Source organism: Lethenteron reissneri, chromosome 43 (assembly GCF_015708825.2).
Source record: "Lethenteron reissneri isolate LAM-NWPU_2019-01 chromosome 43, ASM1570882v1, whole genome shotgun sequence".
Taxonomy (NCBI): Eukaryota; Metazoa; Chordata; class Hyperoartia; order Petromyzontiformes; family Petromyzontidae; genus Lethenteron; species Lethenteron reissneri.
Genome location: NC_083821.1, coordinates 6,294,863 through 6,312,634, shown reverse-complemented (window position 1 = coordinate 6,312,634; position 17,772 = coordinate 6,294,863). Strand labels below are relative to the sequence as shown.

Genomic DNA, 17,772 nt, shown 5'->3' with positions numbered 1-17,772 from the left:
AGAACCAAGAAGATGAATCCCTGCAGTCACGAAAGTTTTAAATCAAAATAAAATAATAAATTAAATACTAGCATACGACGTTTCGATTGCAACACAAGCAATCGTCATCATCAAGTATAAATGAAATAGAAACACAAATCTAGTATACTTAGAAATGTAATGTTATACAACAGAGAGTCGGATAACATAACAGTCAACACCCTATTTGGTTGATTACGTTCAACCACATACGTTCAATCAGATAGGGTGTTGACTGTTATGTTATCCGACTCTCTATTTAATTACATTACATTTCTAAGTATACTAGATTTGTGTTTCTATTTAATTTATACCTGATGATGATTGCTTGTGTTGCAATCGAAACGTCGTATGCTAGCCGTTAATATCGTTTAGTGTAAAACTCTCTTGGTCGCAGCTGAAATTCCATCAATGTTACGTTGTTTTTATAGCTTTTGTTTTGGTGATTTCGAAACGTTTTTGCTTAAGCAATATTTGTTTGTTGTAGTAGAGTTAGCTTTAATTTAAATTCTCTTATGGTTGTTATTGTTTTACTTGCATCCCACTGGGATTTTTGCACACAGCGTTGATGTGCGGTGCTTTTATTTTATTTTACACGCTTTTATTTTATTTTACTGCAGGGATTCATCTTCTTGGTTCTTTCGGTAAAGTCACTTAGAAGGGAAATAATAAAATAACATTCAGACACTGTCTTTCCGACAGACCTGGTCTTCACCTGAGGACGGCTGCTTGCGTTGTGGCCGAAACGTCGTGAGAATTATTTTATAATTTTTTATTTTTATTATTTTATTATTTCCCTTCTACGTGACTTTACCGAAAGAACCAAGATCACTCCGTATTGTATCCTCAAAAAGGAAATCTTGTAACTCAATTTTTATCCACTTCCCAATGCGCTATCGACTGCAAACTTGAAATACCTACGTCATACTGATGACAACACTATATTCTATCATAATAAATAAAAAACATATATTTTAAAACTTTTTACACGCTTTTATTTAACTTACTCTGTGTGTTGTCAGTACCTTAAAATCTTGTAACTCAATTTCAACCGTCTTCCCAATGTCGTATCGACTGCTAACTTCGTAGAGGTACGTCACACTGATGACAGCACTATATTCTATCGTTAAAATATATATATTTTTAAACGATCATTTTTAGGGCTATAATTGTCCACGCTCAACTCACGTTGCCTGTAATCACCACGTGGTCCCTGACGTCACGGCAAGCCTTGGGGAGCCACGCCGAGGGGCGGGGGGTGTGGAAGGAGGGGGGCAGGGGGAGGGGCGAAGGGGGGAGGGGCGAAGGGGGAGGGGCGAAGGGGGAGGAGCGAAGGGGACAGGGGGAGGGGCGATGAGAGAAGGGGGGAGGGGCGAAGGGGAAGGGGCGGAGGGGGGAGGAGCGAAGGGGACAGGGGGAGGGGTGAAGGGGGAGGGGCGATGAGGGAAGGGGGGAGGGGCGAAGGGGGAGGGGCGAAGTGGGGAGGGGCGAAGTGGGGAGGAGCGAAGCGGACAGGGGGAGGGGTGATGAGGGAAGGGGGGAGGGGCCAATTCGGACAGAAACATTTCATTAAAGCGTGGTTTATTTTTTTAAGTATTTTTTTAAAGTATTTTTTAATATTTTATTCTGTAAGACTTTGCTGGGTTTTTTCCCCCTGGATTTTGCTGTTGTGCGTAGCCACTTTAAGATGTTTTCTTGTTCATGTTTATTTTTATTTGTTGCGGTTGCACCCGATTCAAGAGCCACTTGGCTCACAGGGCTGTACCAAATAAATGAACTGAACTGAATTAAATTAAATAGCGGGGAGGCGCGCGTATAATTTCGCCGTCTGTTTTAACATTGGGTGGCGAGCGCTGCTCTTCTTTGCTTAGCGCTCTGGGCGTGCTAAATTTAGTTTTCTCAAACTATTTCTCTCTGCTTCTTGGTTCTTTCGATAAAGTCACGTAGAAGGGAAATCATAAAATAATAAAATAATAAAACATAATAAAATAAAATATATTATTTCCCTTCTACGTGACTTTACCGAAAGAACCAAGAAGATGAATCCCTGCAGTCACGAAATTTACCAGGCTTATCGTAGGGCCATTCGATCTTCTTCTTTACCTGTGTCGCTTTTGGGTGCATTCATTGTCATGCTAATTCCTCTGCCCCAGCAGACCCACCCCTCTCTCTCTCTATTTAAGGCATCGACACAGAGGCATTGGGTCTCAGTGTGTCTCTCTTTTGCCTGTGTGTCTCCGTGTCTGTGTTTTTCTCTCTCTCCCAGATTTAGTTCTACCTGCTGACGGGTGCTTGTGGTGCAATCGAAACGTCGTACTCCATTATTTAATTTATTTTCTTTCTACGTCGCTTTACCGAAAGAACCAAAGAAGAATTCCAGCTGTCACGAGGGCTTCAAATCAAGTTTGAACCACCTCTACGGGGAAGGATGTAAGTTGATTTCTCTCTCTCTGTGTGTCTCTTTCAAATTCCACACTTCAAGTTTAGCAATCTTTGGAGATCGTAATCAACCAGGCTATGCGTTAACTGTGTGTCTCTCTCTGCTTGTGTGTCTCCGTGCCTGTGTTTTGTCTCTCTCTCTCTCAAATTTAGTTCTACCTGATGATGGGGGCTTTATATCGTTTAGTGTAAAACCCTCTTGGTCGCAGCTGAAATTGCAATCACTGTTACGTTGTTTTTATAGCTTTGTTTTGGTGATTTCGAAACGTTTTTTGGTTTAGCAATATTTGTTTGTTGTAGTATAGAGTTAGCTTTAATTTAAATTGTCTTATGGTTGTTATTGTTTAACTTGCATCCCACTGGGATTTTTGCACACAGCGTTGATGTGCGGTGCTTTTATTTTATTTTACACGCTTTTATTTAACTCCCTCCGTCTGATTTAAAGCTTTCGTCACTGCAGGGATTCATCTTCTTGGTTATTTCGGTAAAGTCACGTAGAAGGGAAATAATAAAATATTTGTTTCATATTCATTTTATTATTTCCCTTGGGGTGCGTCTACTTTGGCGAGCCGCTCGATGGCATCCTGAGATGCAAAGTGACGAAATGAAGTGCCTCCCACAAAAGATCTCTGTGGGCAGCTTGATGGGATATGTTTCGTAGTCTGGGACTCACGGCCACGCCCGCACTTGGGGTCACATGACTCACATCCCTCACCTTCTGCTCGTGAAGCTGGTGGCTCTTGTTGTTTCGCCGATTTCGGTTTGAGTGCCGTCCGCGTTCTTCGGGGAGAGGTCTATCTCGGGACCTTTGCTGCTGAGTCAGTCGTTTCTTTGCCCCACGCGTCCCACGATTCCGTTCCATCTGTAGAGTGGGTTGGTGCCCCGCTGCAGGGCTATTGGCTGCCGTTCGAATGCCGGCGAAACTCTAGCGGGTATTAGGGCGGTGCGGTAACGCAAACGGAATAGGGGTTGCAGGCGGGGGAGACCCCGGGGGCCAACGGCCCCCACAGTTTGTATCCCATTGAATGCAACTGGGGCCGTTTATATCGTTTGATGTAAAACTCTCTTGGTCGCAGCTGAAATTCCATCACTGTTACGTTGTTTTTAAAGCTTTGTTTTGGTGATTTCGAAACGTTTTTTGGTTTAGCAATATCTGTTTGTTGTGGTACAGAGTTAGCTTTAATTTAAATTGTCTTATGGTTGTTATTGTTTTACTTGCATCCCACTGGGATTTTTGCACGCAGCGTTGATGTGCGGTGCTTTTATTTCACACGCTTTTATTTAACTCACTCCGTCTGATTTAAAGCTTTCGTCACTGCAGGGATTCATCTTCTTGGTTCTTTCGGTAAAGTCACGTAGAAGGGAAATAATAAAATAACATTCAGACACTGTCTTTCCGACAGACCTGTTCTTCACCTGAGGACGGCTGCTTGCGTTGTGGCCGAAACGTCGTGAGAATTATTTTATTATGTTTTATTTTTATTATTTTATTATTTCCCTTCTACGTGACTTTACCGAAAGAACCAAGATCACTCCGTCTTGTATCCTCAAAAATGAACTCTTGTAACTCAATTTTTATCCACTTCCCAATGCGCTATCGACTGCAAACTTGAAATACCTACGTCATACTGATGACAACACGATATTCTATCATAATAAATCCAAAACATATTTTTAAAAACTTTTTACACGCTGTTATTTAACTTACTCTGTGTTGTCGTACCTTAAAATCTTGTAACTCAATGTCAACCGTCTTCCCAATGTCGTATCGACTGCTAACTTCGTAGAGGTACGTCATACTTATGACAATACTATATTCTATCATTAAAATAAAAATATATATTTTTAAACAATCTTTTTGACGACTATAATTGTCCACGCTCAACTCACGTTGCCTGTAAATCACCACGTGGTCCCTGACGTCACGGCAAGCCTTGGGGAGCCACGCCGAGGGGCGGGGGGTGTTGAAGGAGGGGGGCAGGGGGAGGGGCGAAGGGGGGAGGGGCGAAGTGGGGAGGAGCGAAGGGGACAGGGGGAGGGGCGAAGGGGGAGGGGCGATGAGGGAAGGGGGGAGGGGCCAACTCGGACAGGAACATTTCATGAAAGCGTGGTTTATTTATTTAAAGTATTTTTTTAAAAGTATTTTTTAATATTTTATTCTGTAAGACTTTGCTGGGTTTTCCCCCCTGGATTTTGCTGTTGTGCGTAGCCACTTTAAGATGTTTTCTTGTTCATGTTTTTTTATTTGTTGCGGTTGCACCCGATTCAAGAGCCACTTTGCTCACAGGGCTTTACCAAATAAATGAACTTAATTGAATTAAATTAAATAGCGGGGAGGCACGCGTATAATTTCGCCGTCTGTTTTAACATTGGGTGGCGAGCGCTGTTCATCTTTGCTTAGCGCTCTGGGCGTGCTAAATTTAGTTTTCTCAAACTATTTCTCTCTGCTTCTTGGTTCTTTCGGTAAAGTCACGTAGAAGGGAAATCATAAAATAATTAAACATAATAAAATAAAATATTATTTCCCTTCTACGTGACTTTAGCGAAAGAACCAAGAAGATGAATCCCTGAAGTCACGAAATTTACCAGGCTTATCGTAGGGCCATTCGATCTTCTTCTTTACCTGTGTCACTTTTGGGTGCATTCATTGTCATGCTAATTCCTCTGCCCCAGCAGACCCACCCCTCTCTCTCTCTATTTAAGGTATCGACACAGAGGCATTGGCTCTCTGTGTGTCTCTCTTTGCCTGTGTGTCTCCGTGTCTGTGTTTTTCTCTCTCTCCTAGATTTAGTTCTACCTGCTGACGGGTGCTTGTGGTGCAATCGAAACGTCGTACTCCATTATTGAATTTATTTTCTTTCTACGTCGCTTTATCGAAAGAACCAAAGAAGAATTCCAGCAGTCACGAGGGCTTCAAATCAAGTTTGAACCACCTCTACGGGGAAGGATGTAAGTTGATTTCTCTCTCTCTCTGTCTCTTTCAAATTTCACACTTCAAGTTTAGCAATCTTTGGAGATCGTAATCAACCAGGCTATGCGTTAACTGTGTCTCTCTCTGCTTGTGTGTCTCCGTGTCTGTGTTTTGTCTCTCTCTCTCAAATTTAGTTCTACCTGATGATGGGTGCTTTATATCGTTTGGTGTAAAACCCTCTTGGTCGCAGCTGAAATTGCAATCACTGTTACGTTGTTTTTATAGCTTTGTTTTGGTGATTTAGAAACGTTTTTTGGTTTAGCAATATTTGTTTGTTGTAGTATAGAGTTAGCTTTAATTTAAATTGTCTTATGGTTGTTATTGTTTTACTTGCATCCCACTGGGATGTTTGCACGCAGCGTTGATGTGCGGTGCTTTTATTTTATTTTACACGCTTTTATTTAACTCCCTCCGTCTGATTTAAAGCTTTCGTCACTGCAGGGATTCATCTTCTTGGTTCTTTCGGTAAAGTCACGTAGAAGGGAAATAATAAAATATTTATTTTATATTTATTTTATTATTTCCCTTGGGGTGCGTCTACTTTGGCGAGCCGCTCGATGGCATCCTGAGATGCAAAGTGACGAAATGAAGTGCCTCCCACAAAAGATCTCTGTGGGCAGCTTGATGGGATATGTTTCGTCGTCTGGGACTCACGGCCACGCCCGCACTTGGGGTCACATGACTCACATCCCTCACCTTCTGCTCGTGAAGCTGGTGGCTCTTGTTGTTTCGCCGATTTCGGTTTGAGTGCCGTCCGCGTTCTTCGGGGAGAGGTCTATCTCCGGACCTTTGCTGCTGAGTCAGTCGGTTCTTTGCCCCACGCGTCCCACGATTCCGTCCCATCTGTAGAGTGGGTTGGTGCCCCGCTGCAGGGCTATTGGCTGCCGTTCGAATGCCGGCGAAACCCTAGCGGGTATTAGGGCGGTGCGGTAACGCAAACGGAATAGGGGATGCAGGCGGGGGAGACCCCGGGGACCAACGGCCCCCACAGTTTGTATCCCATTGAATGCAACTGGGGCCGTTTATATCGTTTGGTGTAAAACTCTCTTGGTCGCAGCTGAAATTGCAATCACTGTTACGTTGTTTTTAAAGCTTTGTTTTGGTGATTTCGAACCGTTTTTGGTTTAGCAATATTTGTTTGTTGTAGTACAGAGTTAGCTTTAATTTAAATTGTCTTATGGTTGTTATTGTTTGACTTGCATCCCACTGGGATTTTTGCACGCAGCGTTGATGTGCGGTGCTTTTTTTATTTCACACGCTTTTATTTAACTAACTCCGTCTGTTGTAACCTCAAAAAGCAAATCTTGTAACTCAATTTTTATCCACTTCCCAATGCGCTATCGACTGCAAACTTGAAATACCTACGTCATACTGATGACAACACTATATTCTATCATAATAAATCCAAAACATATATTTTAAAACTTTTTACACGCTTTTATTTAACTTACTCTGTGTGTTGTCGTACCTTAAAATCTTGTAACTCAATTTCAACCGTCTTCCCAATGTCGTATCGACTGCTAACTTCGTAGAGGTACGTCATACTGATGACAATACTATATTCTATCATTAAAATAAAAATATATATTTTTTAAACAATCTTTTTGACGGCTATAATTGTCCACGCTCAACTCACGTTGCCTGTAAATCACCACGTGGTCCCTGACGTCACGGCGAGCCTTGGGGAGCCACGCCGAGGGGCGGGGGGTGTGGAAGGAGGGGGGGAGGGGCGAAGGGGGGAGGGGCGAAGGAGGAGGGGCGAAGGGGAGAGGGGGAGGGGTGAAGGGGGAGGGGCGATGAGGGAAGGGGGGAGGGGCCAACTCGGACAGGAACATTTCATTAAAGCGTGGTTTATTTTTTTAAAGTATTTTTTTTAAAGTATTTCTTTTTTTATTTTATTCTGTAAGACTTTGCTGGGGTTTTCCCCCCTGGATTTTGCTGTTGTGCGTAGCCACTTTAAGATGTTTTCTTGTTCATGTTTATTTTTATTTGTTGCGGTTGCACCCGATTCAAGAGCCACTTGGCTCACAGGGCTTTTCCAAATAAATGAACTGAATTAAATTAAATAGCAGGGAGGCGCGCGTATAATGTTGCCGTCTGTTTTAACATTGGGTGGCGAGCGCTGTTCATCTTTGCTTAGCGCTCTGGGCGTGCTAAATTTTGTTTTCTCAAACTATTTCTCTCTGCTTCTTGGTTCTTTCGGTAAAATCACGTAGAAGGGAAATCATAAAATAATAAAACAAATATAATAAAATATTATTTCCCTTCTACGTGACTTTACCGAAAGAACCAAGAAGATGAATCCCTGCAGTCACGAAATTTACCAGGCTTATCGTAGGGCCATTCGATCTTCTTCTTTACCTGTGTCGCTTTTGGGTGCATTCATTGTCATGCTAATTCCTCTGCCCCTGCAGACCCACCCCTCTCTATTTAAGGCATCGACACAGAGGCATTGGCTCTCTGTCTGTCTCTCTTTGCCTGTGTTTTTCTATCTCTCCCAGATTTAGTTCTACCTGCTGACGGGTGCTTGTGGTGCAATCGAAACGTCGTACTCCATTATTTAATTTATTTTCTTTCTACGTCGCTTTACCGAAAGAACCAAAGAAGAATTCCAGCTGTCACGAGGGCTTCAAATCAAGTTTGAACCACCTCTACGGGGAAGGATGTAAGTTGATTTCTCTCTCTCTGTGTGTCTCTTTCAAATTTCACACTTCAAGTTTAGCAATCTTTGGAGATCATAATCAACCAGGCTATGCGTTAACTGTGTGTCTCTCTCTGCTTGTGTGTCTCCGTGTCTGTGTTTTGTCTCTCTCAAATTTAGTTCTACCTGATGATGGGCGCTTTATATCGTTTGGTGTAAAACCCTCTTGGTCGCAGCTGAAATTGCAATCACTGTTACGTATGTTTTATAGCTTTTGTTTTGGTGATTTCGAAACGTTTTTTGGTTTAGAAATATTTGTTTGTTGTAGTATAGAGTTAGCTTTATATTCTTAGGTTTTTTCGATAAAGTAAAATAAAAGAAAAATCATGATTTTTATTTTATTTTACTTTTTAATGTTTTTACCTACGTGACTTTACCGAAAAAACCTAAGAATATGAATCATTGCAGTCACGAAAGCTTCAAATCTAGTTAGCTTTAATTTAAATTGTCTTATGGTTATTGTTTTACTTGCATCCCACTGGGATGTTTGCACACAGCGTTGATGTGCGGTGCTTTTATTTTATTTTACACGCTTTTATTTAACTCACTCCGTCTGATTTAAAGCTTTCGTCACTGCAGGGATTCATCTTCTTGGTTCTTTCGGTAAAGTCACGTAGAAGGGAAATAATAAAATAACATTCAGACAATGTCTTTCCGACAGACCTGTTCTTCACCTGAGGATGGCTGCTTGCGTTGTGGCCGAAACGTCGTGAAAATTATTTTATTATGTTTTATTTTTATTATGTTATTATTTCCCTTCTACGTGACTTTACCGAAAGAACCAAGATCACTCCGTCTTGTATCCTCAAAAAGGAAAATCTTGTAACTCAATTTGTATCCACTTCCCAATGCGCTATCAACTGCAAACTTGAAATACCTACGTCATACTGGTGACAACACTATATTCTATCATAATCAATCCAAAACATATATTTTAAAACTTTTTACACGCTTTTATTTAACTTACTCTGTGTTGTCGTACCTTAAAATCTTGTAACTCAATTTCAACCGTCTTCCCAATGTCGTATCGACTGCAAACTTCGTAGAGGTACGTCATACTGATGACAATACTATATTCTATCATTAAAATAAAAAATATATCTTTTTTAAACAATCTTTTTGACGGCTATAATTGTCCACGCTCAACTCACGTTGCCTGTAAATCACCACGTGGTCCCTGACGTCACGGCAAGCCTTGGGGAGCCACGCCGAGGGGCGGGGGGTGTTGAAGGAGGGGGGCAGGGGGAGGGGCGAAGGGGGGAGGGGCGATGAGGGAAGGGGGGAGGGGCGAAGGGGGGAGGAGCGAAGGGGACAGGGGGAGGGGCGATGAGGGAAGGGGGGAGGGGCCAACTCGGACAGGAACATTTCATTAAAGCGTGGTTTATTTTTTTAAAGTATTTTTTTAAAAGTATTTTTTAATATTTTATTCTGTAAGACTTTGCTGGGGTTTTTTCACCTGGATTTTGCTGTTGTGCGTAGCCACTTTAAGATGTTTTCTTGTTCATGTTTTTTTATTTGTTGCGGTTGCACCCGATTCAAGAGCCACTTGGCTCACAGGGCTTTACCAAATAAATGAACTGAATTAAATTAAATAGCGGGGAGGCGCGCGTATAATTTCGCCGTCTGTTTTAACATTAGGTGGCGAGCGCTGTTCTTCTTTGCTTAGCGCTCTGGGCGTGCTAAATTTAGTTTTCTCAAACTATTTCTCTCTGCTTCTTGGTTCTTTCGGTAAAATCACGTAGAAGGGAAATCATAAAATAATAAAACATAATATAATAAAATATTATTTCCCTTCTACGTGACTTTACCGAAAGAACCAAGAAGATGAATCCCTGCAGTCACGAAATTTACCAGGCTTATCGTAGGGCCATTCGATCTTCTTCTTTACCTGTGTCGCTTTTGGGTGCATTCATTGTCATGCTAATTCCTCTGCCCCTGCAGACCCACCCCTCTCTATTTAAGGCATCGACACAGAGGCATTGGCTCTCTGTGTGTCTCTCTTTGCCTGTGTTTTTCTATCTCTCCCAGATTTAGTTCTACCTGCTGACGGGTGCTTGTGGTGCAATCGAAACGTCGTACTCCATTATTGAATTTATTTTCTTTCTACGTCACTTTACCGAAAGAACCAAAGAATAATTCCAGCAGTCACGAGGGCTTCAAATCAAGTTTGAACCACCTCTACGGGGAAGGATGTAAGTTGATTTCTCTCTCTCTCTGTCTCTTTCAAATTTCACACTTCAAGTTTAGCAATCGTTGGAGATCGTAATCAACCAGGCTATGCGTTAACTGTGTGTCTCCGTGTCTGTGTTTTGTCTCTCTCTCAAATTTTGTTCTACCCGATGATGGGTGCTTGTGTTGCAATCGAAACGTTTTACTTTATTATTTGTTTTATTTCTACGTGGCTTTACCGAAAGAACCAAGGAGTAATTCCTGCAGTCACGAAAGCTTCAAATCAGTGTGGTCCATGGGGGAGGGAGGATGGATGCAAGGCCTGACTCAAACCATAGACTGGCAGTGCTCAGATAATTCCCTTTGTGGTCATCGGAAGACTGCGATTCTGATCTCGCACTTTGTCACCACACCCGTGTGTGTATGTCACTGTGTGTGTGTGTATTGCTGGGGAGCGATAGTGTAGCGGTTAGCGCGCTGCGCTATGAACCTGGCGACCCGGGTTCGATTCCTGCTCACGGCCATCACCAGTGACGATTATCTGAACCTGTTCTGGGCTTCCCCTAGGTCGACTCGGCTTCAAATGAGTACCTGGTGTGGTGCGTAAAAACATCGCCAGTAGGGAGACAAAGGCGGCTGGGCGTGGTGCTGGCCACCCACCCCCTCGTGTGCCGTATCGGCCTTTATAGGTGCTCGCTAACAGCACTTGCCCCAACAGTCTGTTAAGGCTATACGGGGGATCTTTGGCTCTTTGTATTGCTGCTGCTCTATGGGTGCTCACGTGTTGTGTTTACGGCAGTCGGCTTCTGCTCGGACATTGTATGGGGGATGAGTGCAGTTTAGAACACGGTCCACATTTTAAGCAAAAGGCTCCACATCTTTGCAAGTACAAACTCTGTATGCCAATCACAGTGTCATAGTTTACCCATTCTTATTTACACTTCTAAGCCAAAAGTCTCATTTTGTGCATGACGGGGAAAAGCTTACAATGGGGTGCGTCTAAATTTTGATTTAAAGCTTTCGTGACTGCAGGGATTCATATTCTTGGTTCTTTCGGTAAAGTCACGTAGAAGGGAAATAATAAAATATTTGTTTCATATTTATTTTATTATTTCCCTTGGGGTGCGTCTACTTTGGCGAGCCGCTCGATGGCATCCTGAGATGCAAAGTGACGAAATGAAGTGCCTCCCACAAAAGATCTCGGTGGGCAGCTTGATGGGATATGTTTCGTCGTCTGGGACTCACGGCCACGCCCGCACTTGGGGTCACATGACTCACATCCCTCACCTTCTGCTCGTGAAGCTGGTGGCTCTTGTTGTTTCGCCGATTTCGGTTTGAGTGCCGTCCGCGTTCTTCGGGGAGAGGTCCATCTCCGGGACCTTTGCTGCTGAGTCAGTCGGTTCTTTGCCCCACGCGTCCCACGATATCGTCTCATCTGTAGAGTGGGTTGGTGCCCCGCTGCAGGGCTATTGGCTGCCGTTTCCCAGAATGGCCAGCGTGATTTTAAGCGCTTTCAGAAGGGCAATGGGGCAGTAGCTTGCGATATTGTTGGCTGGTCTCCCTGGCTTTGAGGATGGCAACGATTTTGGAGTGGGGTACCACACTTCTGGGATTATCCCTCAGTGTCAATGATGTTGGAGGCAAAGTTGGCAAGCTACATCCGTCCTTTTGTGTCCAGGTTCTCGATTAATTCTGGGTCGATGCCGCAAAACCCGGCGTTGAACCCCCAAGCCCCTTTTTGCCAAGAGGCACAAAGGTTACCACTGCGCCTGCAAATCGGGTGACAAATGCAAATCCTCATTGTTTGTCTTGTGTGTGTGTGTGCTGAAGACGGACCCTCTGAGTTGTGCAGTGCAGGAACGCGTTCGCCATCCTTGGAGGCTGTCACCATGTCGCGGGACCTTGGAGAAACGCACCCCCTGCCAAGCATGACGGATGTGGACCCTGACGCGCTTTTTCGGTGTCCCTACGACCCCAGCCACATGATATGCGCGAAGCGCTACACGTATCACGTGGCCAAGTGTAGCCTGGTAAGGACACCCAGCGAGAAGTAGAGCGTCGTGATGATGATGGTGATGATGGTGATGATGGTGATGATGGTGATGGTGGTGATGATGGTGATGGTGATGATGGTGATGGTGATGATGGTGATGATGATGGTGATGATGGTGATGGTGGTGATGATGGTGATGAGCATCGTGATGATGGTGATGATGGTGATGATGGTGATGATGGTGATGGTGGTGATGGTGATGATGGTGATGATGGTGATGATGATGGTGATGATGGTGATGGTGGTGATGATGGTGATGATGGTGATGAGCGTCGTGATGATGGTGATGATGGTGATGATGGTGATGGTGATGATGGTGATGATGGTGATGATGGTGATGATGGTGATGGTGATGATGGTGATGATGGTGATGGTGGTGATGATGGTGATGATGATGGTGATGATGGTGATGGTGGTGATGATGGTGATGATGATGATGATGGTGATGATGGTGATGATGGTGATGATGATGATGGTGGTGATGATGGTGGTGATGATGGTGATGATGGTGATGATTATGGTGATGATGGTGATGATGGTGATGATGGTGATGATGATGATGATGGTGATGATGGTGATGATGGTGATGATGATGATGGTGGTGATGATGGTGATGAGCGTCGTGATGATGGTGATGATGGTGATGATGATGATGGTGTGATGATGGTGATGGTGGTGATGATGGTGATGATGATGGTGATGATGGTGATGATGGTGATGATGGTGATGATGGTGATGATGGTGATGGTGGTGATGATGGTGATGAGCGTCGTGATGATGGTGATGATGGTGATGATGATGGTGATGATGGTGATGATGATGATGATGATGGTGATGATGGTGATGATGATGGTGATGATGATGGTGATGATGATGGTGATGAGCGTCGTGATGATGGTGATGATGGTGATGATGATGATGGTGGTGATGATGGTGATGGTGGTGATGATGGTGATGATGGTGATGATGGTGATGATGGTGATGGTGGCACCGAATGATATCCGAGTCGGCTCTGAGGTCCTGAACCCACGCTTAACCAGTGTGGTGCGGTATGGTGAAATAACCCCCTCGATTAGTGTACCGCTATACGAACGCGGTAACCCCAGTTTGATTACCGGCCACGATTAACATCGGCGGTGATATCTGTACCAGTTCTGGGCCTCCCTTAGGTCGACTCGGCCTCAAACGAGCACATGGATGTGGTGCGTAAACGTCGGGAAACTAAGGCGGCTGGGTGTGCGTTCCTGGGCCTAGCCACCACTCGGTGTGCCATGTCGGCCTTGGTAGATAATCTTGATTTGTTTTTGATGTAGCGCGCATCACGCCGGGGTGTCTCGGAACGCTTGACGCGCGATAAGTGACTTGCATCTCGACACATTTGAAAGGGCGCATCCCCCAGTGGCACCTGTCCCTGCGCGCGGCACAAGGCGACTTGGGAACTTGGCCTGCAATCGGGCATTAGTCTGTCAGTCTCGGGGGGGTCATGCTTGTTGCTGCTGTGTGTGATGTCGATGAGTAATGCCACCGCCCCACGATAAAAGCCGATTTGAAACCAAACATTTCGATTTAAAGCTTTCGTGACTGCAGGGATTCATTTTCTTGGTTCTTTCGGTAAAGTCACGTAGAAGGGAAATAGGAAAATAATAAAAATAAAATATTTAACAAAATGTTTTATATTTATTATTTCATTATTTCCCTTCTACATGACTTTACCGAAAGAACCAAGAAGATGAAACCAAAAAGTTTTTCAAATGAGGCATGATCTCACGAACTAATATGTGTAGGAGTTTTGTCAAATTGCACGGCCGAGTCGTAGCACGTTTGCTGGTTTTCGCAGAGCTGCATGGGTTCAGGTCCCACAGCCGCCCTGGTTCATGCCAAGGGTATATGAACCATTAAAAATATGCATCGACCACTTTACAGTGGGAGGGGTGGGGGGGAAGGATCCCATCACATGATTTGGAAAAGGAAAATGTAGACAATGTACTGCACCGTCACTGTCCAAATTTAAGGTAACAAAAAAAATTCCCCCCCAAAATTGCACAACATAGCGGGACTCTTCCTGAAAAACGTTTGGCACTCTGTTAACGACGTTCTTCTTGGGTGAATAAGCGTACGTGTAAATCACCGAGAGTGCGACCCCCCCCCCCCCCCCCCCCTTTCAGACACACAAGAAGGTGGCGCAGAACATGCAGCACGTGTCCATTCAATGCACGCCACCGGATACTGAGGAGAAACATGGCCGAGCATCTGGCACAGTGCCCCGACCGGACGGTCGGCCAGACCGAGGTGACGCAAGGTCAGTAATGCCGCCTCGCACGCTCGCAAGCCGGCGTGGCGCAGCGCACACGCGCGCGGTCTCGGGTAATCGCCTCGTCAAGAGTTCCGTAGTTATGCGCTGCGGTTATCGCAGCGATGCGTTGTTGTTTTTGATGTCCGGCGACACGCCACGAGGCGAAGGCATTCCGATAGGGAAACTCTGCGCCATCATCTTGTGTCGGAGATCCAGACGACTTCGCAGAACTGCTGCCGAGGGTCCCATCATTTGGCACACGAGGTGTGGTGCCCCTTTTCACATTTCCTGCTATTTAGCCCCTAGCCGCCCCCCCGATTCGAGTGAGTTGACCAGTACCACCTGATCTTCTTGGTTCTTTCGGTAAAGTCACGTAGAAGGGAAGTAATAAAATAATAAAAATAAAACATTAAATAATTCTCACGACGTTTCGGCCACAACGCAAGCAGCCGTCCTCAGGCGAAAACTGTACCACCTGGTTGGTGGGTGGGGATAATGCCACCAGTCTGACACCATGGGTAGTATCCGCCACGGGCAGAAAGCTTCGTCGATATACCGTCTGGTTCGTCCAGCTTGTATCTCTGTCGGTTTTACAAACAACGCTTTCTACCACTCGGATACTCCGGAGATGTTTCGCGTCACGTTCAGTTTTTAGTTGTTGTTTTTTTCCCCCCCCTTTCCAAAATGGTGTTCCCGATCAAACGTATTGCAGGTGCCAAGACCAAATATGCTCAAAATGTTCCCCCCCAATATATTGCTATAAAATAGATTTCTGTTTATATGATTGTGGTTATGGTTGTACTTTATTAATCCCTAATCCCTGCCATTACATACAATGAAACAAGAAAAGGGAAAAAAAGAAATAACAGAGCAATTATTACAATACACTATTAGACATTATTGAAAAAAATTAAATAAAAAGTCCATCCTATGTGTTAGTGAATTTTTTTATATTTTCGGCAGGAAATTCGTTTTTAAATTTAGATTTTTTTTATTTGGGGGGGGGGGGGACCCCACACCCCCTGGAAGATTTGGTCCCCACCCAATGTTGACTCCATGGCTACAGCCTTTGCAGATGCCCTTCTTTCGCGGCGCCGTTTGTCTCTGGTGAACTTGCCGTCGTGCACATTTCAGATTTTAAATACTAAATTGTTTCCAGAAAGGTAATGTGAGAATTTTCTGCACCAAGCAGGTGCTCCCGATAAGCCACCTTTAGGTCAATGGTGTCAGGACAAATCACGAGGTGTTCATCAAACGGTAATGAGCCAAGATTATTCATCTTGAGTGACTTGACCAGAGGAATTACCCAGTTACACGAGAGGGCCCATTGTAATTACAGGTGGATTTGAACCCTAGAGTTCGAAACTATATTTTTTCTTTTACCAGGTAAGGCCCACTGATCTATTAGCTCTCTTTCAGACGCGACTGGCCACAAATGATGACTCAACGAAGTGGCTTATGTGGCCATTTATAGCAGCCAAATACTCTAAATGCACGTTGATTCTAAATGTAAGGAAAACATGCAAACTCCAGATATATATAGGCATCAGGGTCAGGATCGAACCCACGACCTCCTGCATACCAGTCGAGGGAGTTAACATCTCAACACCGTGTTTCACAGGGGCGGCAGCGTGCGGAGAGAGGAGATTTCCATTCTTCGGTACCGCAGAGCAGCGGGGAGGCTCGGCCATGCCTGGAGGATTGGGACGAAGGTGAAATGAGGAATACATATCATCACTGAATCGATGACACTGCCATCAATTTCGTGATTTTGTTTTGTGGAGAGCGGTTACATTCGATTCTTTGTTGCAGAGATGGAAAAAGATGGTGAGCAGCAGCCGTACATCTGGGGAATATCTGCCATGCCCCGCAGTAAAACCACAAGGTGCCCTGCACGTAAAAAAAAAAACACCCATATAAAGAATGCACACACAAACCGTTGTAAAACGTCAAGTCGTTGAGTACATTTCGCACGCGCGCTCTTCTTGTGGCATGAAGATGCCGTTTTCAGCGCCTGATGAGGCTGGTTGTAATTACCGGCGAAACGACGCACTCGAATTGTAACTGTTGTGGGTTTACTCTCCAATACACCGGTGCGCTGTACTCGAAACTAACTGGCATATTCTTTGGGTCTACATGACTTTACGGAAAGACCCAAAGAATATTAATTACTACAGTCGTGAAAGCTTTAAGTCAAGAACTAACTGGCATGTTTTGTTCACGTGACGAACCTTACTAATTGGCTGTGTCGGGTAGTGGCGAGTTTAACGACATTTATATTTACGCGATCTACCCAAAGCTAAAACAGTTTGTTTGAAATGCCGTCACTTTTTAAAACTGAACATTTTTTAAAGCAAAAAAATGTTTTTACATTTATTTTATCTGCACGTGTACATCTCCAAGTACTTTGCGATGAGTCCTCGACACGGGTGGCTGTGTCAGGTAGTGGCGAGTTTAACGACATTTATATTTATGCGATCTACCCAAAACTAAAACCGTTTGTTTGAAATGCCGTCACTTTTTAAAACTGGACATTTCTGAAAGCAAAAAAAAAAATCTACATTTATTTTATCTGCACGTGTACATCTCCAAGTACTTTGCGATGAGTCCTCGACACGGCTGGGGGGAATCGACGAGCGAAGTTCATGGGCGCAACTTAACCACGGTGAAGGCGTGACGCTTGATCTCTTTCGATGTCCCTTCTGTCCAGACCGCCACCGGACATGCCCGTCTTCGCCGTGCCCGACTATCTTCCGCCGATGTCCTCGTCACGTGGCCGTGGAGCCCGGAGAGGGTAAGCCTCCTCATCCCACGCACGGGAGATCAGCGCCCCGCACACCCGCTTGGGTCCACGTGGCCAATTGTCCCCCGGTTAGAACCACCGTATGCTAGGTGGCAGTTGTTCCTAAACCCGCGAGCTTTATCATGTGCCACTTTTGCCAGACCTGTCCACTGTGCCCATCCTCCTACCTGCATGCACCGAAAAAAAGTCTCTTTTCCAGTTCAAATGAGCAATTGAGGTATAGCGAATGGTTCATTATTGACCTCTAGTGGCGAGGAACGGTAAACCTCACTCGCTGGCCACGCGAGAAATGGCTTGTCGCCCGTTATCCAGATCAAGTCCATGG

At 44.6% G+C, this 17,772-nt stretch overlaps 1 protein-coding gene and 1 long non-coding RNA gene across 37 annotated transcripts in view; one reads left to right on the top strand and one right to left on the bottom strand.

Moving 5' to 3' along the window:
- The window catches only part of LOC133353393 (uncharacterized), a 47,006-nt gene extending 39,948 nt beyond the window's left edge, over positions 1 to 7,058 (bottom strand). For 22 of the 35 annotated variants that reach the window (XR_009756376.1, XR_009756377.1, XR_009756374.1 and 19 more), the window contains exons 1-5: positions 6,897 to 7,058; positions 6,125 to 6,334; positions 4,181 to 4,390; positions 3,173 to 3,382; positions 1,207 to 1,248 (exon numbers count right to left, since the gene is read on the bottom strand). Coding sequence is in view for 24 of the 35 variants with exons in the window: in XM_061569624.1 (XP_061425608.1) it covers positions 1,207 to 1,248; positions 3,173 to 3,382; positions 4,181 to 4,390; positions 6,125 to 6,334; positions 6,897 to 6,998 (774 nt within the window). In the remaining 11 variants the exon portion in view is untranslated. Of the gene's footprint in view, positions 1 to 1,206; positions 1,249 to 3,172; positions 4,391 to 6,124; positions 6,335 to 6,896 lie in introns of all 35 variants that reach the window. The other 13 variants (XM_061569637.1, XM_061569636.1, XM_061569632.1 and 10 more) reach the window with 3 other exon arrangements.
- Positions 1,511 to 14,651, top strand: LOC133353397 (uncharacterized). 2 transcript variants are annotated; one of them, XR_009756383.1, is made up of 6 exons: positions 1,511 to 2,448; positions 5,338 to 5,406; positions 7,930 to 8,093; positions 10,158 to 10,321; positions 12,129 to 12,328; positions 14,517 to 14,651. It is a non-coding gene; the product is annotated as an uncharacterized LOC133353397 (long non-coding RNA). The 2 variants fall into 2 exon arrangements; XR_009756382.1 differs by having other exon boundaries at positions 1,511 to 3,275; positions 5,243 to 5,406.
- Positions 14,652 to 17,772: the final 3,121 nt, after the last annotated feature.